At 39.7% G+C, this 23,038-nt stretch overlaps 1 protein-coding gene across 3 annotated transcripts in view; it reads left to right on the top strand.

The window, feature by feature from the left end:
* Positions 1-23,038, top strand: part of TTC39B (tetratricopeptide repeat domain 39B) — a 139,480-nt gene that overhangs the window by 25,829 nt on the left and 90,613 nt on the right. Inside the window, exons 2-3 of one of the 3 annotated variants that reach the window (XM_068552867.1) lie at positions 7,134-7,320; positions 10,461-10,495. The exons of 1 other annotated variant lie outside the window; for it this stretch is intronic. Coding sequence is in view for 1 of the 2 variants with exons in the window: in XM_068552866.1 (XP_068408967.1) it covers positions 10,461-10,495 (35 nt within the window). In the remaining variant the exon portion in view is untranslated. The remainder of the gene's footprint in view (positions 1-7,133; positions 7,321-10,460; positions 10,496-23,038) is intronic. One more of the 3 variants, XM_068552866.1, reaches the window with a different exon arrangement.

Genomic DNA, 23,038 nt, shown 5'->3' with positions numbered 1-23,038 from the left:
TAATTTCCAAACTCTGGTCTGAAGGGCTGCTGTGAGGCCTCTGCACACGGCACCCTCTGAGCAAGTGACACGAGACAAAGCAAAAAGGAGAAAGAAAAAGGTGACCTAATTTTAAGAAAACCTATGCGAGGAGGATTGACTTCATTGGCTATGAATTTTTAAAGAGTTTTTGTTTTATTTTGTTTTGTTTTCTGTGCCTCGTGGAGATTTGGGGACTAGGTTAAGCTCTCACTACTACAGCATTTAAATGCCATGCATAGCTCCTCTGGGATCAAAATGCACCTGAAAGGTGGGAAGAGGTCGAGCCACGGATTCTCACTGCAGATGATGAAATTCACCTGATACCACATAGCCAGAGAAGGCCAAATGGAGTTTTGAATCTAGGCAGTCTTGACCTCAGAGCCCTCCGGCCTAAAGCTGTGTGGCTGACAGGGTCTTGGTGCTCCGGCCAGGTGTCAGGCCTGAGCCTCTGAGGTGGGAGAGCCGAGTTCGGGACATTGGACCACCAGAGACCTCCCAACCTCATGTAATATCAATCGGCAAGAGCTCTCTCAGAGATCTCCGTCTCAACGCTAAGACCCAGGTCCACTCAGTGGCCAGCAAGCTCCAGTGCTGGATGCTCCATGGCAAACAACTAGCAAGACAGAAACACAACCCCACCCATAAGCAGAGAGGCTGCCTAAAATCATACTAAGTTCACAGACACCCCAAAACACACCACTGGATGTCGCCCTGACCACCAGAAAGACAAGATCCAGCCCTACCAACCAGAACACAGGCACCAGTCCCCTCCATCAGGAAGCCTACAGAAGCCACTGAACAAACCTTACCCACTGGGGGCAGACACCAAAACAATGGGAACTACGAACCTGCAGCCTGCAAAAAGGAGACCCCAAACACAGTAAGGTAAGCAAAATGAGAAGACAGAGAAATATGCAGCAGATGAAGTAGCAAGGTAAAAAGCCACCAGACCAAACAAATGAAGAGGAAATAGGCAGTCTACCCGAAAAAGAATTCAGAGTAATGATAGTAAAGATGATCCAAAATCTTGGAAATAGAATGGAGAAAATACAAGAAACGTTTAACAAGGAATTAGAAGAATTAAAGAGCAAACAAACAATGATGAACAACACAATATATGAAATTAAAAATGCTCTAGAAGGACTCAGTAGCAGAATAACTGAGGCAGAAGAATGGATAAGTGACCTGGAAGATAAAATAGTGGAAATAACTACGGCAGAGCAGAATAAAGAAAAAAGAATGCAAAGAATTGAGGACAGTCTCAGAGACCTCTGGGACAACATTAAATGCACCAACATTCGAATTATAGGGGTCCCAGAAGAAGAAGAGAAAAAGAAAGGGTCTGAGAAAATATTTGAAGAGATTATAATTGAAAACTTCCCTAACATGGGAAAGGAAATACTCAGTCAACTCCAGGAAGCGTGGAGAGTCCCATGCAGGATAAATCCGAGGAGAAACACTCCGAGACACATATTAATCAAACTATCAAAAATTAAATACAAAGAAAAAACGTTAAAAGCAGCAAGGGAAAAGCAACTAACAACATACAAGGGAATCCCCATATGGTTAACAGCTGATCTTCCAGCAGAAACTCTGCAAGCCAGAAGGGAGTGGCAGGACATACTTAAAGTGATGAAAGGGAAGAACCTACAACCAAGATTACTCTACCCAGCAAGGATCTCATTCAGATTCGATGGAGAAATTAAAACCTTTACAGACAAGCAAAAGTTAAGAGAATTCAGCGCCACCAAACCAGCTTTACAACAAATGCTGAAGGGACTTCTCTAGGCAGGAAACACAAGAGAAGGAAAAGACCTACAATAACAAACCGAAAACAATTAAGAAAATAGTAATAGGAACATACATATCGATAATTCCCTTAAATGTAAAGGGATTAAATGCTCCAACCAAAAGACATAGACTGGCTGAATGGATACAAAAACAAGACCCGTACATATGCTGTCTACAAGAGACCCACCTCAGACCTAGGGACACATACAGACTGAAAGTGAGGGGATGGAAAAAGATATTCTATGCAAATGGAAATCAAAAGAAAGCTGGAGTAGCAATTCTTATGTCAGACAAAATAGAGTTTAAAATAAAGACTATTACAAGAGACAAAGAAGGACACTACATAATGATCAAGGAATCAATCCAAAAAGAAGATATAACAATTGTAAATATTTTTTTTTTAATTTTTTAATTTTATTTTATTTATTTATTTTTTATGGCTGTGTTGGGTCTTCGTTTATGTGTGAGGGCCTTCTCTAGTTGTGGCAAGCGGGGGCCACTCTTCATCACAGTGCGCGGGCCTCTCACTATCGCGGCCTCTCTTGTTGCGGAGCACAGGCTCCAGACGCGCAGGCTCAGTAGCTGTGGCTCACGGGCCCAGCCGCTCCGCGGCATGTGGGATCTTCCCAGACCAGGCCTCGAACCCGTATCCCCTGCATTGGCAGGCAGACCCTCAACCACTGCGCCACCAGGGAAGCCCACAATTGTAAATATTTATGCACCCAACATAGGAGCACCTCAGTACATAAGGCAAATGCTAACAGCCATAAAAGGGGAAATTGGCAGTAACACAATAATAGTAGGGAACTTTAACACCCCACTTTCAGCAGTGGACAGATCATCCAAAATGAAAATCAATAAGGAAACACAAGCTTTAAATGACACATTACACAAGATGGACTTAATTGATATTTATAGGACATTCCATCCAAAAACAACAGAATACACTTTCTTCTCAAGTGCTCTTGGAACATTCTCCAGGGTAGATCATATCTTGGGTCACAAATGAAGCCTTGGTAAATTTAAGAAAATTGAAATCGTATCAAGTATCTTTTTTGACCACAACACTATGAGACTAGATATCAATCTCAGGAAACAAACTGTAAAAAATACAAACACATGGAGGCTAAACAATACGCTACTAAATAACCAAGAGATCACTGAAGAAATCAAAGAGGAAATCAAAAAATACCTAGAAACAAATGACGATGAAAACACAATGACCCAAAACCTATGGGATGCAGCAAAAGCAGTTCTAAGAGGGAAGTTTATAGCAATACAATCCTACCTCAAGAAACAAGAAAAATCTCAAATAAACAACCTAACCTTACATCTAAAGCAATTAGAGAAAGAAGAACAAAACAACCCCAAAGTTAGCAGAAGGAAAGAAATCATAAAGACCAGATCAGAAATAAATGAAAAAGAAATGAAGGAAACAATAGCAAATAAAACTAAAAGCTGGTTCTTTGAGAAGATAAACAAAATTGATAAACCATTAGCCAGACTCATCAAGAAAAAAAGGGAGAAGACTCAAATCAATAAAATTATAAATGACAAAAGGAGAAGTAACAACGGACACTGTAGAAATACAAAGGATCATGAGAGATTACTACAAGCAACTCTATGCCAATAAAATGGACAACCTGGAAGATATGGAAAAATTCTTAGAAATGCACAACCTTCTGAGACTGAACCAGGAAGAAATAGAAAATATAAACAGACCAATCACAGGCGCTGAAATTGAAACTGTGATTAAAAATCTTCCAAGAAACAAAAACCCAGGACCAGATGGCTTCACAGGTGAATTCTATCAAACATTTAGAGAAGAGCTAACACCCATCCTTCTCAAACTCTTCCGAAATATAGCAGAGGAACAGTCCCAAACTCATTCTACGAGGCTACCATCACCCTGATACCAAAACCAGACAAAGATGTTACAAAAAAAGAAAACTACAGGCCAGTATCACTGATGAACGTGGATGCAAAAATCCTCAACAAAATACTAGCAAACAGGATCCAACAGCACATTAAAAGGATCATACACCATGATCAAGTGGGGTTTATCCCAGGAATGCAAGGATTCTTCAATATATGCAAATCCATCAATGTGATAAACCATATTAACAAATTGAAGGAGAAAAACCATATGATAATCTCAATAGATGCAGAAAAAGCTTTCGATAAGATTCAACACCCATTTATGATAAAAACCCTCCAGAAAGTAGGCATAGAGGGAACTTACCTCAACATAATAAAGGCCATATACAACAAACCCACAGCCAACATCATTCTCAATGGTGAAAAACTGAAACCGTTTCCTCTAAGATCAGGAAGAAGACAAGGTTGCCCACTCTTCACCACTATTATTCAACATAGTTTTGGAAGTTTTAGCCATAGCAATCAGAGAAGAAAAAGAAGTAAAAGGAATACAAATCGGAAAAGAAGCAGTAAAACTGTCACTGTTTGTAGATGACATGATACTATACATAGAGAATCCTAAAGATGCTACCAGAAAACTGCTAGAGCTAATCAATGAATCTGGTAAAGTAGCAGGATACAAAATTAATGCACAGGAATCTCTTGCATTCCTATACAATAATGATGAAAAATCTGAAAGACAAATTGAGGAAACACTCCCATTTACCATTGCAACAAAAGAATAAAATACCTAGGAATAAACCTACCTAGGGAGACAAAAGACCTGTATGCAGAAAACTATAAGACACTGATGAAAGAAATTAAAGGTGATACAAACAGATGGAGAGATATACCATTTTCTTGGATTGGAAGAATCAACATTGTGAATAGACTATACTACCCAAAGCAATGTACAGATTCAATGCAATCCCTATCAAACTACCAATGGCATTTTTCACAGAACTGGAACAAAAAATTTCACAATTTGTATGAAAACACAAAAGACCCCGAATAGCCAAAGCAATCTTGAGAACGAAAAACGGAGCTGGAGGAATCAGGCTCCCTGACTTCAGACTATATTACAAAGCTACAGTAATCAAGACAATATGGTGCTGGCACAAAAACAGAAATATAGATCAATGGAACAGGATAGAAAGCCCAGAGATAAACCCACGCACATATGGTCACCTTATCTTTGATAAAGGAGGCAAAGATATACAATGGAGAAGAGATAGCCTCTTCAATAAGTGGTGCTGGGAAAACTGAACAGCTACATGTAAAAGAGTGAAATTAGAACACTTCCTAACACCATACACAAAAATAAACTCAAAATGGATTAAAGCCTAAATGTAAAGCCAGACAGTATAAAAACTCTTACAGGAAAGCATAGGAAGAACACTCTTTGTTATAAATCACAGCAAGATCTTTTTTGACCCACCTCCTAGAGAAATGGAAATAAAACCAAAAATAAACAAATGGGACTTAATGAAACTTAAAAGCTTTTGCACAGCAAAGGAAACCGTAAAGAAGAGAAAAAGACAACCCTCAGAATGGGAGAAAATATTTGCAAATGATGCAACTGACAAAGGATTAATCCCTGAAATATACAAGCAGCTCATGCAGCTTAATATCAAAAAAACAAATAATCCAATTCAAAAATGGGCAGAAGACCTAGATAGACATTTCTCCAAAGAAGATATACAGATTGACAACAAACACATGAAAGGATGCTCAAAATCACTAATCATTAGAGAAATGCAAATCAAAACTGCAATGAGGTATCACCTCACATCGGTCAGAATGGCCATCATCAAAAACTCTACACACAATAAATGCTGGAGAGGGTGTGGAGAAAAGGGAACCCTCTTGCACTGTTGGTGGGAATGTAAATTGATACGGCCACTATGGAGAACAGTATGGAGGTTCTTTAAAAAACTAAAACTAGAAGTACCATATGACCCAGCAATCCCACTACTGGGCATGTGCCCTGAGAAAACCATAATTCAAAAAGAGTTATGTACCACAATGTTCACTGCAGCACTATTTACAATAGCCAGGAGATGGAAGCAACCTAAGTGTCCATCGACAGATGAATGGATAAAGAAGATGTGGCACATATATACAATGGAATATTATTCAGCCATAAAAAAGAAACGAAACTGAGTTATTTGTAGTGAGGTGGATGGACCTAGAATCTGTCATACCGAGTTAAGTAAGTAAGAAGGAGAAAAACAAATACTGTATGCTAACACATATATGTGGAATCTAAAAAAAAAATGGTTATGATGAACCTAGGGCAGGACAGAAATAAAGACTCAGACGTAGAGAATGGAGTTGAGGACACGAGGAGGGGAAGGGTAAGCTGGATAAAGTGAGAGAGTGGCATGGACATTTATACACTACCAAATGTAAAATAGATAGCTAGTGGGAAGCAGCCGCATAGCACAGGGAGATCAGCCTGGTGCTTTGTGACCACCTAGAGGGGTGGGATAGGGAGGGTGGGAGGGAGACACAAGAGGGAGGGGATATCGGGATGTATGTATATGTATAGCTGATTCACTTTGTTATACAGAAGAAACCAACACAACATTGTAAAGCAATTATACTCCAATAAAGATGTTTTAAAAAGTATAATTTCCAAAAATTAGAAATATGACTTTCATAAAGATATAAAGTGAACGTGTAGAAATTTTATTTAACCTATCAACGAGGAAAACAGTGAAGTGGTAAACTGATTCTCCGGGTATTTGTGGAACTGGGTATTTATAGGCTTAAGACAAAAACAACGTTAGATTAAGATTGCTAGGCTACAGGTAAAACTGGATAGTGTCCTACAGGGCTGTAAAACTAATCATTGAGGTTTTCTCACCATTCTGAAATCTGCAAGCTAACATGTCATCTCACAGTATCTGGGTTCTTATCTTATAGTAAATAGCAAAGTCTCAAACACAAGGAAGTTCTCCTAGAGAATTCAGGAATCCTTGGCAGGATTTCTGCAACAACATGCAGTATGACCTGCAGAGATGTGCCGCCCCCTCCTCACCCACCCACTCTCAACTCCTGCCCAACTGCCTTAGCTCCAAGTTTTGGATATTTTTTATTAACATTGAAAAAAATACTTTGGAGTTAAAGAAATCTGAGGGTGAATCTCAATTCCTTCACTTGCCAGCTGTGTACTATTGGGCAGGTAGTTACCTGCGACTGGATTTACTTGCTGCAAATCGGGAGGAGCTTTTGTAAAGTGCCTGGCACATGATAGGCACTCGTAAAATCTTAGTTCTTCTCTTTACCTTTCCTTTTTTTTAAGTGAAAAAAATTCACCCTTTGTCTGGCCTTCAGAGACAAAGTTTTCTTCCCCTTGATAAGTGGAATATTTATAAATGGAGTATTTCCTGCCTTATCAGTAAACAAAGGATGTCACAGTCATCAAAGATTGCAGCCCTCCAACGTGAGCCGGTGAGCCCTGAGGAAACTCAGGGCTGAAAAGAATACCTGCCATCTAGCAGCCAACAGACTGAAGCCACTCCCTGCGGTGAGCCCTGAGGAAACTCCGGATGTGAAAATACAGGATACTGGCCCCAGATATCTGAGGTGCATATCAAAGGAATGATTTCAGCGAGCCCAGACTCTTGCATCTTCCCATACATACAAAAGCACTAAATTCCTTAACTTGAGTATCTGGTAATCTTTTGCCATTCCAGACTACCTGCCCTTTGTTGCAAAGCTCCTATATATCATGGCTGCTCCCCTCGCCTCCTTGGAGCAGTTTCTCAGTTATCTGAAATGCTGTCTCCTGGGCTGCAGTCCTCATTTTGCCCCAAATCAAACTTAACTCGCCACTCTTACGTTGTGCATTTTTTTAAGTTAACACCCTTCCTCCCTTCCTCCCTTCCTTCCTTCCTTCCTTCCTCTCTCTCTCACTCTTTCTCTCTCACTTTCTCTCTTTCTCATCTCTAGTTTATTAGAATAATATCCTAGAACTCTGGTGGATTTTTTCCATTACTAATAGAGGCATTTTCTTAAATTTTTATTATTCATCTAAATGGAAAAATATATATTTTAACATTCTTTTTTAATTAAAAATTTCCACCAGCTTTATTGAGATGTAGTTAACCTATAACATTGTGTGAGTTTCAGGTGTACAACTTCACGATTTGATACATGCATATATTGTGAAATGATTACCATACTAAGGTTCGTTAACACATCCATCACCTCACGTAGTTATAATTTTTTGTGTGTGTGATGAGAACTTTGAAGATCTACTCTCTTAACAGCTTTCAAATATGTAATGTAGTATTGTTAACTCTGGTTACCACGTTGTACAGAATGCTTTATTTAGAGAACCCTCTGCATATGACAAAGTGGAGAGATGTTCCTCAAGTGAAGATGATTTCTTACTGGATATAACTTAGTGTTTCTTGTTTTGAGGTGGGGATGGGGGTATTACTTGTTTAAGTGTAAATATTATCCTTGTCTCCTTTTAAAAGGAGAACTGGCTTTCCGAGTTATCCTTTCTGAAGCCCACTCAGTATCTCAGTGTCTGCTGTGAGCCCTGCTCTGGGTTGAGGTTTGTGAGGAAGGGGTTGGATGCACAGAAGCTCCCAGGAGCATGCTGTCTGCATTCCCCCTTCCTGGTACAGGTCGGCCCAGGTGGGGTTAATGGATGGCAGAGGGACCATGAGCTGGTGTCTGGCACAGGTAACTGGTCATCACTACCAGATCTGTATTCCTGGAGAGTATTCGTCTCTCCCCTTCTCCACAACCCCTCACATGATAAACCTGTGTGCTGGCATGTGGGACACTGAGCTGTGATGCAAAATGACAAAGTCTTCTGATATTGTTCCAATCACTAATTTCTGGAGAGTGAGGAGTAAGAAAGAATTGCCCTTGACTGTGCCTCCCTTACAGAGTGTGGTATTAATATAGATCAATAGGTCAGGGATCCCAAATTCTAAACTCACTTCTGCCACTACTTATAATGTTGTTTCTTCTTTTTCGTATTTACACATTTTTTTTTTCCTTTCCTGCCTAAATGCAGAATCAGTATGTTGTATACATTGTTCAATATTAATGGTCATACGAGGGAAAAGCTCTGCAAGCCTCTTTCCTCATTTCTGTGTCCTATCTGTAAATGACGTGATGTGATCTGCGCCTTGATGGCCCAAGCTCAGTTCATTCATTCATTAGGCAACATGTAGCTGTTGAGCAACAGCTCTGTGCCAAGCCCTGGCGGTTCCTCTGTAAACATGATAAATGAGAACCTGCCCTAATGGAGATAGATTGTAACCAAGGAAACAAATAAGATGATTAGAGATTAAGTATTATGAATGAAAGAAATCAGATGATGGGAAACTAAGTAAGCTGCTATTCTTAGTAATTCTAATTAGGGTTATCAGAGGTGGTCTCTTTGAGGAGGTGGCTTTCTGAACTGCAAACGGAAGGGTAAGAATGAGTCAGTCATAGGAAGAGTTGAGTGAAGAACATTCTAGGAAAGAGAGACAATGCAGAGAGGTGTGGGATGAATTTGGCTTGTGCACGGACCAGAAAGACAGACCTTTGGCTGAAATGGAGTGAGTCTGGTGGGTGGAGAGTGGACAGAGGCTGGCAGGGTCACTTAGGGCTTTGTAGATCACGGGAAGGAATTTGGGTTTATTCTAAGTGCAATGGAAAGCTTTTAAAGAGGTCTAAAGCAGTGGAACGGTATGAGCTTATTAAAAGAAGGGAAAGGAAAGAATAACTGCGGCTGTTGCGTGAAGAACTGAATGGCAGATGTCAAGCTTGGGAGTAGGGAGACCAGTGAGGTCCTTGTGCTTGGCTGTGGAGAAGGTGGTAGGGATGTGAGAGAAGGAGGCCTTGAAGGTTTGACTAGGTTATGGTGGGTCCCAAATACCTGGATGAGGAGCTTGGATTTGATTTTTGCAGCTGTGAGGGAGCTTCGTGTGTGAGTGTGAGTTTGTGAGTGAGTGAGTGTATGTGTGTTTGTGTGTGTGTATGACTGTGAGTTTAGGGGTGAGATTGTGAGTGTATGAGCCAGTGTGTATGAGCGTGGGGCGCATGTGTGGATTTGTGAGCAGATGTGAGTGAGTGTGTGTATTATGTGTCTATGTGTGTGTGTTTGGGTTTTTCTCCTGTTGCAGATTTTGAACAGGCCAGTGGCATGAAGGAAAGGGCTGCCCTGTATGCTACAGATAAAGGCTGGTGACAGGGAGACTTGCTGGGCGGGTAGTGGAGTTAGACGTGACCCAAAGGCCCAGACGTGCTAACGTGGCCAGCCATGGAGAAAGAGACAACTGAATCGGGCAGGTCCTGTTCTTTGTTTTATTCTGCTTCTGGGTTGGATGAGACTGAGGACTGAAGACCCCACTGAAGGAGTCACATTCTCTTCAGATGAGCCCAGTCTGATTGCTGGCTGAGTAGCTTACTCGTCTTATTAGTGACAAAACCAACCCTAAATTAAACCTCACTTAAATTCATGTGTTGGTTTCTCTGAAAGGAATTCCATTAGTAAGAGTTAAGTGGAATGGTTCTACTGCAGCCCACCCAAACTGTCCCCACTCTGCCCTGAGAGGTGCGCGCACCTGCACACACACACACACACACGCGGGGAGTACACACACACACACAGGGAGTACACAAATGGGGAGTACACACACACACACTCTCTCTCTCTTTTATATTTAAATTTCTTGATTCTTGAGAAACTCATTGTGTTTTTTGTTCCCCCCCAGGACATCTTTGAAGATGCCTTGGAAACCCTCTCTGTGTAAGTAGTAACATAATAAAAAAAGTATGTAGTAGAGAAAAATTGATGGTTTTCTTATAAGAAATGTAAATATTTCATTCTCATTTTTTTGAGTGTAGTGGCTATTGTTGGAAAAATTCACTTCTCCATAATTTAACAGTTAGAATGTGATTAAGCTTAAGAAAGGATCTGTCTAAAGTTACTATCAAATATATATATATATTTTTTTTTTCAAATATATTTTTGAGTCTTATTTCTTATAACCTTAAACTAAAATGAAAGAAAAAATGTTTTCCAACAAATTAAATTTTATTTGTTTATAGCTAACCCTTTTACATCTTGCCCATATTTATTTACATGGTTAGCCTCATATTGTAGATTTTTGCTTTTGGTTTGCGCTTAGTTGTATTATAAGCATTTCCTATAAGCCTACATAATTTTTGTAATGATTTTAAATGACATCATATTAGATCAAATGGAACATCACAATTTACTTATTCATTTCTCCTTTGTTAGACATTTAGTTTTTCACTGGTTTAAAAACTTAAAACTAAGTAGTGAACATTTCAATGTGTATAGCTGTATCATATTTTTGAATATCTCCAAAAGGTTAACTTCACCCATGTAGAATTATTGGATTAAAAGGGATGAATATTTTTATTCTTAATGTGATATTTCTCAAGTTGCCTTTCTGTGTTAGTTAGCTCAGGCTGCCATAATAAAATACCATAGACTGGGTGGCTTAAACAATAGAGATTTATTTTCTCACAGTTCTGGAGCCCGGAAGTCGGAGATCAGGGTGCCAGTGTGGTCAGGTTCTGGTGAGAGCTCTCTTCCTGATTTACAGATGGTCACCTTCTCGTTGTGTCTTCACATGGCAGAGGGAGAGAGAGCGAGAGAGCAAGCTTTCTGGGGTCTCCTCCTATACGGGCATTAGTCATGAGGGCCCCCCTCTCAGGACCTGATCTAAACCTGATTATCTCCCGAAGTCCTCATCTCCAAATACCATCACACTGGGGATCAGGGCTTCAACATGTGAAATTTGGGGGAATGCTATTCAGTCCACAGCACTTTCAAAAGAGTTTCACCAGTTTGCACGGCTGTGAACTGTGTATAAGTGAAGTGGTTTAAAATGTAGCATTTTCATCCCTAGGTATTATTTGAAACCATTTTGCTGCTTAAATGATACCTAATTGTTTTGTTTGAAAATTTTTTTCTGTGAGTTCCCTAATGGCCTAGTGGTTAGAATTCTAGGCTTTCATTGCCATGGCCTGGGTTCAGTCCCTGGTCAGGGAACTGAGATATCCTACAAGCCATGTGGTGCACACCACCCCTTAAATTTTTTTTCTCATAATCATTGTTTAGTCCATTGCATTTCCTTTTGTATGAATTCTAGTCTTCTTTTGCCTATTTAACATTTTTCTCAATGTTTCTTTTACATACTTATGAACTTTAAAATATATATACACCTTCATGTTTTGTCCTATTTGCTACAGATACTTTCCCTTAATTGCTATTTTTATGTTAGAGTTGCAAATTTTTATATTGTCCAAAAGTTTTAGTGTTTATGTCATTGAATGTGTATGTGAATAAAAAACTTAACTGTGATTAGGATTTTAAAAAATAACCTTTCTACTGTGCAATAGTTTCAGATTTACAGAATTATTATGAGGATAGTATGGAGAGTCTTGTATATCCCACACTTGTTTTCCCTATGATTAATTTCTTACATTAGAATGGTACATTTGTCACAATTAATAATCTAATACAGATACATTGTTATAACTAAAGTCCATACTTGATTCAGATTTCTTTAGTTTTTATGGAGTATCCTTTTTCTGTCCCAGGATCCCATTCAGGACACCACATTACAATCATTCGTCCTATCTCCGTAGGCTATGCTTGATTGTGGCAGTTTCTCAGAGTTTCCTTGGTTTTGAGTACTGGTCATTTGTTTTGTGGAATATCCCTCAGCTGGGATTTGTCTGGTTTTTTTTCCTCATGATTAGACTGAGGTCATGTGTTTTTGGGAGGAAGATCACAGACCTAAAGTATCATTCTCATCACATTATATCAAAGATACATGTTATCAACCTGGTTTACTCCTGTTGATGCTAAACTTTATCACTTGGCTTGAGATAGTGTTTGTCAGATCTTGCCACTGTGAAGTTTTACTCTTTTTCCCCCCTTCCCTTTTCATACTGTACTCTTTGAAAGGTAATTTACTTGTGTAATTTAAAAAATGACTTTTAAGGTGAGTGCATTATTTGCCATCCAGAAATCTTACTCAGCTCTGCTGTGGCTTCTCCGCTCTGAGCGTTGGCAGGAATTGAGCTTGGGTGGCCTGGTAGACTGAAGTCTAGGAGGTAGAAAAGGATCTGACTGTGGGGCGGGTGACTGGAATTCACCAGTGGAAGTGCTGCTGTTCCCAATGAGAAGCTAGAACACTTGACACACACCAGAGAGGGGTTCAGGTCTTGGAGATGAAAACAGGTCAGACTGATGTAATTGACATGACCGATGGGTGGCACACATTAAAACTTGTGTTTCTTTGAGCTTTCACTGGCTGCATTAGACTGGCAATGGCTTTACCTTTGGGTCTGAAAGGCGTTGTCAGCAATTTTTAACACCTATTAGTTTTTATTTTATTTATTTATTTTTTATACAGCAGGTTCTTATTAGTTTTCTATTTTATACATATTAGTGTATATATGTCAATCCCAATCGGCACCTATTAGTTTAAAAAAAAAAATCAAATTATAGGGAAACAAAAACCTTCTGAACTTGACTTGCGGTTTCTGGTTTTCCAAGTAAGGAGCTTGAAGTTGCCAGTTTTTCCTAACAACAAGTAAAGAGCTAAACAGACTTGAAAATTCTACAACTCATTTTGCATCCATAAGAAAGGAGAGGATACACTGCCCCCAAGCCTGGAGGGACAGAAAGGCAAATACAGGGAGTCATGGTGTACAGAGTCATGGTGTACATCCCGGCCAGGTCAGGGGTGGGAAAACGTCACCTGTGATCGATGAATTGCTGGGGACTCAGTGTGAATAACTCTGGGAGTTAAGAACCATAGGGAGACACACTCATATGGAGCCCCCTCCACCCCCAATGTGAAATTTGCCTCCAGAAGCTGTACCAGACTTATACAGTAAATAGAGGAGAAAAATCCCTTTGGGATTCCAGCAGGGTGAGAAGAAAAAGAACCATTCTGAAATACATCAGAGTTTACTGTTCTTAACAAGGCCTGCCCTCGGGGGAGAGTAGTTAACCAGAACCTAACTGACCTGGGGAGCTCCAGCCCACTCTGGCCATCCTGTCCCATCTAAGAGAGAAGAAAAACTGAGAAACACTTGAGAAGTTCCCAGTCCAGAGGCACAGGCTCCCTAAAAGACTGAGACCTCATCACAGGACCATAGAATGCTTCCCCTCCTCCACCCCTCACCACCACATGACCACAGGCCTATTTATAACAGTTCCTTTTATCATGTACATCATGTTTAACTATCAAGAAAGATTACAAGGCAGACCCGTAGGCCAAAAACACAGTTTGAAGAGACAGAGTAAGCATCAGAACCAGACGTGGCAGGGATGTGGGAATTTAAAACAACTATGGTTAATATGCAATGGGATCTATGGAAGAAGTAGAGAGACTATAGGAATAGATGGGTAATGTAAGCAGAAAGATGGAAACCATAAGAAAGAACCAAAAAGAAATGCTAGAGATCAGAACACTCTAACAGAAATGAAAAATGCCTTTGATGGACTTATTAGACTGGACATGGCTGAGGAAAGGCTCTCTGAGCTAGAGGCTGTAGAAATGGAATCCTGAATAGAATGGAATAGAATCCTCAAAAATTGAAAAGCAAAGAGAACAAAGAGTGAATAAAACAGAACAGAATATCCAAGGACTGTGGGGCAACTACAGCAGGTGTAGCATATGCATAATCGGAACATCAGAAGGAGAAGAAAGAAAAGAACAGAAGAAATATTTGAAACAATAATGTCTGAGAATTTCCACAATTAATGTTAGACACCGAACCACAGATCCAGGAAGCTCAGAGAACACCAAATAGGATGACTGTCAAAAAATGACCTCTAGGTACATTATTTGTAAACTACAGAGAATCAAAGATAAAGAAAAAATCTTGAAAGAAAAAATACACCTTACCTATAGAGGAGCAAAGATAAGTATTACATCCAGCTTCTCCTCAGAAACCAGGCAAGCAGAAGAAAGTAGAGTGAAATGTTTGTATTGAGAGAATAAAACCATCAACTTAGAATTCTGTACTCTCTGAAATTATCTTCAAAAGTAAAGGAGAAATAAAGACTTTCTCAGGTGAACGAAAATTGAAGCAATTTGTTGCCCATAGATCTGCCTTGTAAGAAATATTAAAAGAAATTCTATAGAGAGAGGAAAAATACATATGGGTCAGAACCTGAGATCTACTTAAAGAAAAGAAGAACATCAAAGAAGGAATAAGTCAAAGTAAAATAAAACATTTTTTCATATTCTTAATTGATCTAACAGATAACAGTTTGTTGAAAATGATATCAGCAGTGTATTTGGTTATATATGCTTATGTTTATGTCTTATGTATATATACATGCTTATGTATGCTTACATATAAGTGAGATGAATGACAACAATGATACAGGGATGGGAGGGAGGAATTAGGATTATTTTGTTATTATAAGGTACTCACACTACTTGTGAAATGGTATAGTGTACTTTAATGTAGACTTGGATTAGTTGTAAATGTGTACTGCAAACTCTAGGGCAAGCACCAAAAAAAAGTAAAAAAAAGAAGTAAAGCTGATGTGCTAAGAAAGGAGAGAAAATGGAGCATATAAAATGCTCAATTAAAACAATATAAGCCGGAAAAAGAGTAGAAGACAAGAATAGGAACAAAGAACAAGGGCAACAAATAAAAAACAGTAATGAATATGGTAGATATTAATCCAACTATATCTATAATCACTTTGAATGTCAGTGGTGTAAATTTACCAATTAAAAGACATTGTCAGAGTAGATCAAAAAACATGGTCCAACTATATGTTGTCTACAAGAAACCCACTTTAAATAAAAGACACATATAGAGTAAAAGTAAATGGACGGAGAAAAATATACCATGCTAACACTAATCAGAAGAAAGCAGGAGTAGCTATACTAATTTTGGACAGAGCAGACTTCAAAGTAAGGAAAGTTATCAGGGATAAAGAAAGGCAATACATAATGACAGAGGGGCCAGTTCTCCAAGAAAACATAACAGTTCTTAATGTGTAGGTACCTAACAACAGAGCATCAAACTACTAGAGGCACAAACTACATACAAGGAGAAATAGATGATTTTGTTACCATAGTTGGTGACTTCAACTGCCTTCTCTCAGAAATAGATCCAGCCGGGAGAAAATCAGTAAGGTCATAGCTGAACTAAAAAAAAGAAAATCCTGAACTTAACCTAACTGAAGTTAATTTAGATCCCTATCTCATGCCAACCCTAAAATTGCTAGCCCAGTATTCCAACGCCATTTGCTAAGTCTGTGAGTAAAAGAAAATTTATGTATGATGCCTACTTTATCAAATAATACACTCATTAAAATAATAATGCTGTGTTTCTGGGCTTTCTATTTTGTTCCTTTGATCTATATGTCTGTGATTGCACAAAAACTGCTCTATTTATCTGCTTTAGATGTTTCGATATTAGTATGACTGGTTCTCGGAAGAATAGCATCCAAAAATGACCCATGTGATCGAGATGTTTTTGATTCATGACTGTCAGAAACCCGTTGTGAACTCTTAAAATGTGGAATTCTTGGAGGCTTTGTATGTCTTAGCTTCTTTTATCCTACTGTCAACCATATTACAGTTTTCTTCTCATCTTGAAAACAATAGTTTTTAAATGCTATCTCACTTTCTTGTTATCTAACATTTTCTTTTCCATTCATTGCCTCTTTCAGCCTGTCTTCAGCTGCATTTATCTGCTGTTGCCAGCATTTTTTTACTTCCAAATTTAACTTCCCTGTCCTGTTCAGTTTACCAAACCCAAAGGTTTACCCATTCTAGAACTTGCCTTGTTCTTTTAGTTTTCTGATGTGCATTATTTCTTGTGACACCTGAGACTGTTTCTTAAACAGTTTTGTGTTTCCTTTTCAATGTTGCCAAAATGTCCCTGGTACTTGCTTCTCTCACCTTAGTTGTAGCAACACATAATAGTAACACTTTACCTAATTGAGAACCTTACCTCTTTGAAATAGAGCCCAAAGCCAGAAAGGGTAGCCAAAGTAGGTATTAGAGCCCGTGCTCTAAAAATCTTGCCCTTTACTTGTAGTAGAGGATTCCATCCAGAGTCTATTTACAATGAATGTAAGTAGACTTATGCTTTTTGGCATAATTTTGCCAGAGTTCTAGGACGTATGGTAAGAGGGTGGTTTTATTTATTTATTTTTATTTTTAAATTTTTTATATCTTTATTGGAGTATAATTGCTTTACAATGTTGTGTTAGTTTCTGCTGTATAACAAAGTGAATCAGCTATATGTATACATATATCCCCATATCCCCTCCCTCTTGCGTCTCTCTCCCACCCTCCCTATCCCATCCCTCTAGGTGGTCACAAAGCACTGAGCTGATCACCCCGTGTGATGCAGCTGCTTCCCACTAGCCATCCATTTTACATTTGGTAGAGTATATATGTCAATGCTACTCTCTCACTTCATCCCAGCTTCCCCTTCCCAAGGAGGTGGTTTTAGAAGCCAGTTTGTTGATAGTAGCAAAAAATAGCAGGGAAAGAAGAAAGTAAATATGGCATACAGTCATAGAACTCCAAAGCACAGCAGTGTGGTTTTACCTAGCTTAGGTGCACACAACAAGATGTACCTTTCTGGTGAGTCAAGCCCTTGGACTTGACAGGTGACCTTGAGCACCAGTCTCAGTTGCCGTTTACTGCCTGGGAGATCTGGGACAGTTTCTTTTTCTTTTTTTTTTTAAATCTTTTTGGGCTGCTTTTGGGTCTTCATTGCTATGTGCGGCCTTTCTCTAGTTGCAGTGAGCGGGGGCTACTCTTCGTTGCGGTGCACGGGCTTCTTGTTGCGGTGGCTTCTCTTGTTGCAGAGCACGGGCTCTAGGCATGCAGGCTCAGTAGTTGCGGCACGCGGGCCCTAGAGCGTGCGGGCTTCAGTAGTTGCGGTGCGTGGGCTCAGTAGTTGTGGTGTGCAGGTTCTAGGGTGCATGGGCTTCAGTAGTTGTGGCACACAGGATCAGTAGTTGTGGTTTGCGGGCTCTAGAGCACAGGCTCAGTAGTTGTGGCGCACGGGCTTAGTTCCTCCACGTCATGTTGGATCTTCCCAGACCAGGGATCGAACCCATGTCCCCTGCATTGGCAGGAGGATTGTTTTTTTTTAAATTTTTAAAATTTTTATTTTTTATTTTTTTTAACATCTTTATTGGAGTATAATTGCTGTACAGTGTTGTGTTAGTTTCTGCTGTATAGCAAAGTGAATCAGCTATATGCATACGTGTATCCCCATATCCCCTCCCTCTTGCGTCTCCCTCCCACCCTCCCTATCCCACCCCTCTAGGTGGTCGAAAAGCACCGAGCTGATCTCCCTGTGCCATGCAGCTGCTTCCCACTAGCTATCTATTTTACATTTGGTAGTGCATATATGTCCATGCCACTCTCTCACTTTGTCCCAGTTTACCCTTCCCCCTCCCCGTGTCCTCAAGTCCATTCTCTACATCTGCATCTTTATTCCTGTCCAGCAGGAGGATTGTTAACCACTGTGCCACCAGGGAAGTCCCTCTGGGACAGTTCCTAAGTCTCAGTTTCTTCATCCTCACAGATTTATTGGGAAGATAAAATGAAATTTAATTTAAATGTGATAATGGGTACAAACACATAGTAGGTGCTCAGTAAATATCGGTAGTATACTACTCCCCCACCTTGGATGCTGTTAATCTCCACTGAGAAAGGCATGTTCATATTGCTGTCTCTGAGACATTGGAAAAAGTTTAAATTATATCTAGTATATTCTATTTAAGAGGGTAGAGACTTGTGTCACATATGTTAAGAAAATTCCAAAATGACTAAAAATGTTTTCAAATAGCATTTGAAAGTTAGTAGGATGTGCTTTATTCACAGGGAAAGCTCTCTTGGATGTTTCTCTTTATTCCGTAACATAGAGCGTGATGTTACTGTACTATGTCTCCTGTATTACTGACCCTTTCTGAAATTAAAAATATTACTGAAGTAATCTGTTATTCAATATTTTTCTTTTAAAATATTATATATGTTTTCTCTCTGATTACAAGTATATGTTAATTGTCAAAAAAATTCTTCAGTTGTTTTTTATGTGAACTTTTATTTTGTCCTAATTTCAGGGTTTGCCAAAATTTCTCTCTCGTTCCCTCTTAAATTTACGATGCCACGACATTCCTCTTGTGATCCATTAGATGCTGAAATCAGTAGAGCTCTTTTTCCGTATGCTGATTGAACCACATATTTTGGTTCTATAATGTGCAGATAGCAACGCTTCCACCTCTCTGTAGCAGGATGTGGTCCTCTTGCCAAGCTGGTGATTAATTTCTTCCTGTGAATATTTTCTCCTGAATTTCTAATGAAAAGATGCAAACGAACAGATGAGGGAGGCCTTAAAGTATTTCCACAAAAGAAAATTATCTCCTATTCTCCTTTTCTGCTTAATGAATTCACCACCACAGATGTAGTTTTTCCTAGTTCTGAATCTTTGTGGTAACAATTGTGTTATTTTAAGTGATTAACTATTTTGGGAAGTTGCTAGATTTACAAGCTGGTAGATTGTACAAACGTCTCTAACATTTAGAAATGGAGGGAAAATTAGAGTTTTTTTTTTTATAAAACAGTGGGACATTGAACATGTCCTTTCTAAAAATTAAAAAATTGTTTACGAAGTTTCTGACTTGTTTAGCATAGGAGGTAATCTCTCAGGGAGGAACTGTACATTAGACCCATCTCATGGCCTATAGAAATTTGCTAGAAGATTAGCTCTGCCTTAGTCTCTGGCTCCCTGATTTAACAATTCCAGGGCTTCCCTGGTGGCGCAGTGGTTGAGAATCTGCCTGCCAATGCAGGGGACACGGGTTTGAGCCCTGGTCTGGGAAGATCCCACATGCCGCGGAGCAACTGGGCCCGTGAGCCACAATTACTGAGCCTGCGCATCTGGAACCTGTGCTTCGCAACAAGAGAGGCCGCGATAGTGAGAGGCCCGCGCACCGCGATGAAGAGTGGCCCCCACTTGCCACAACTAGAGAAAGCCCTCGCACAGAAACGAAGACCCAACACAGCCATAAATAAATAAATAAATAAATTTAAAAAACCAAACAAACAAACTGCAGATTTCATTAAAAAAAAAAACAAAAAACAATTCCATACTGGTGTGTGCTTCTTGGTACTCTGATGACTGGGTATCCTTCTTGCCCACTGTTTGTACACAACTACCATATCTGAAAATGTAGTGGTGGGTATAAAGTCTGTTCATGAATTAAGTGATATGACATGTGAAGAATAAATAAAATGTTCCAGGGTTTCCAGAGAGCTGTTTCTGGTTGGGAGATCGGAGTGGCTGGCATTGGTTTTGGGTTTTGAGAGATACCAGGGTTACCTGGGACACCCGTGGACACAAGAGATTTTGGGTCACCATGGATTCCTGGCTTCCGTTTAGTGAGGAGAGTAGACTAACTGCTTGGAATGAAGAGAATTGGTAGTGTTTTCAATTAACCTCTTTCTCATAAAAACCACAGTGGGCCATGGCACAAAAATCTAATTAACTGGGGGGCCTAGTCGGGTACTACTTAATCAAGATTTTCTTTTTATGATAGTTTAGAGAAGTCAGAGGAGACATCAAATTTATGTGCAAAGACTGTTAGAGCAGATTCAGGTTTAATATGTTTTCAGCAGTGATCTCTTAATATTCCATAGTACCTTATTAAAATTTTGAATTTATCCTTATATAGAAATTCATAGGTGTTTAATCAAGTCCTGAGGCAACGGGGTGTGTGTGTTCACTTGCAGGAACTTCGGTGAATTTGTTCTTACATCTAGAAGTTGAAAGAGGCAGACGTTTTTAGTCAGGTGATAAGAAGCTTACAGTAGGATTAAAAATATTTTGTAGCGTAGCATTTCTCATGGACTTCGTCCTTCTTCACACCTTCTCTTTTGAACTACAAACTGTAGATTAGAATGAGGTAAAGCTTTTAAGGCAAACCCCCACCCCCCGCCCTCATCAGTTTAGATCAGTTAATTATGGTGCAATAGTTTGGTCTGTTTTAAGGTTAGTTAGGGTGATATTTGGTGAATGACAGTTGAAAAACATCTAGTTAATATTTTTCTTCATAGTGGTTAAATTATAACTAGTAACTACAGGCAGAGTTAGATTAATTTTCATGTTTCTGTGATCTTTTCGTTGACCCAGCTTCTCTGTCTAGGTAATCCAAATGTTGCTCTGGTCTGGAGGGCCACCTCTCTGCCCCGACCTCAACCTGATTTTTCTTCACCAGGTTGGCATTTAATTATTTCATTGGATCTAAGATGCCGCTGACATTGTATATACCACTGAGGAAGGAGAAAAACACAACGGAGAATTGTACAGTTGACTTTGCCTAAGGGAAGGGAAAAATAAAACTGTCATGCAGGAAGACACAGTAAGGAAATGTGGGTATTTCAATCTTGGTGGTACTAGGTAGGGAGGGGAAAAAAGACTTCTCTTGAGATTCTCTGCCCTGGGAACTTTTAAAAATAGCTCTATCACATTATGAATTTATATCCCATAAAACGCCTGTTTTAAATTTACAATTCATTGGAGTTTATTATATTTACAGAATTGTACAACCGTCATTACAATCTAATTTTAAAAAATTGATCACCCGAAAAAGAAACCCTCTGCCCCTTTACAGTCATTCTCCTTTCCCACTCCTACTCCTAGGCAACCACTAATCTAATTTCTGCTTCTAGATTTGCCTCTATAGACATTTCATAAAAATAGGATTATTCAATATGTGTTCTTTTGTGTCTGGCTTTTGAGGTTTATCCATGTTGTGGCATGTGTCAGTATTTCATTCTTTTTTAGGGCTGAATAATACTCAACTGTGTGGATATACCACATTTTGTTTATCCATTCATAAGTTGAGAGACAATCAGGTTTTTTCCAGTTTTTGACTGTTGTGAATAATGCTGCTATAAACAACTGTGCACAATTCTTTGTGTGGACACATGTTTGTAATTCTCTGGCATATATACCTAGGAGTGGAACTGATGGGCTGTATGGGAATCCTGCGTTTAACTTTTCGGCACTCTCAGAATCTCAATCACAAGCTAGTTTGTGGTCTGAATATTAGGTACCAGTGTGGCCCAAACAACTTCAAGCAGGTAATTTAATTTTAAGGGGATCAGCTTGGTTTTGCCTTCAGGTAACTGGCAGAAGCAAATGTGGATCCTTTCCCTAAGAATTTAACTTTGATCTAGGGCAATCGAAGTTGCTCTTGATTTTAAGATACATCCGGGTTTTGGCGATATTACGTGATGAAAAATCTGTGTTATAGAGTCAATGGAATACAGTGAATGGAAATAAATTTCGCTAAAAAGCCCAGAGTGAGCAGCGTCCCAAGCATCTCTTCCCTGTATTGTATTGCATTTCTGTGTATTTTCTTTTGTACTGTTAGGTCTTCTTTAATGGTCCGCTATTGTATTGGAACCTTCCACAATAAGTAGTTCTTTATATAAGCTTATGGGGGGGGGGAGCGTGTATGCACATTTTAAGTTAAGGTATGTGTATTCTATGAATGCTTCCTTTCACTCTGAGGAGGAGTGACAGGATTTCCTAGCTCAAAGGAAAGCTTCTTAGTGACCCTTTGGTCCAATTGTCTCGTTTGACCAAGGAGGCCCAGGGGAGGTGGAAGACTTGGTGGTGTTGGTGGCAAAATGAATGGAAAATGCCCCGTAAACCCTTATGGACAGGGCCTTTGTCATTGCGGTTCCCTTTTCTGCAGGCTCGGGAGCCTCTCTGACCATCACTCAACCCCAGGTAGCAACACCCAAGTTGTGCCTGCAAGTCAGAGAAGCCCTGCTCCCAGTACTGACTTCCTTACCTCCTCCAAGAGTGGCCTTCCGGGCATGACTACTACTCTGTCCGGGACTACCTTAACAGTTGTAATGGGAAATAGGTCCAATCCTGGCCTATTTGATCACTCACTTGGATATTTCACAAACGCCTTAATTTAAAGAAAAAAATTATTAATTAATTATTTATTTTGGCTGCACTGGGTTTTAGCTGTGGCATGTGGGATCTTTGTTGCGGCATGCATACGGTATCTAGTTCCCCGACCAGGGATGGAATCCAGGCCCCTGCATTGGGAGTGACCAGGGATGGAATCCAGGCCCCTGCATTGGGAGCGTGGAGTCTTACCCACTGGACCACCAGGGAAGTCCCCGCCCCCAAATGCCTTAATTTCTGTGTTTCAAAGTGAACTCTTGGTAGCCGCCTCCCTCATCCCTCCGAAACCTTTTCCTCTCCCAGTCTTCTCCATCTTTGT

Source organism: Eschrichtius robustus, chromosome 10, assembly GCF_028021215.1.
Source record: "Eschrichtius robustus isolate mEscRob2 chromosome 10, mEscRob2.pri, whole genome shotgun sequence".
NCBI lineage: Eukaryota > Metazoa > Chordata > Mammalia > Artiodactyla > Eschrichtiidae > Eschrichtius > Eschrichtius robustus.
The sequence above is the reverse complement of the archived record's forward strand: the minus strand, read 5'-3'. Positions and strand labels throughout refer to the sequence as shown.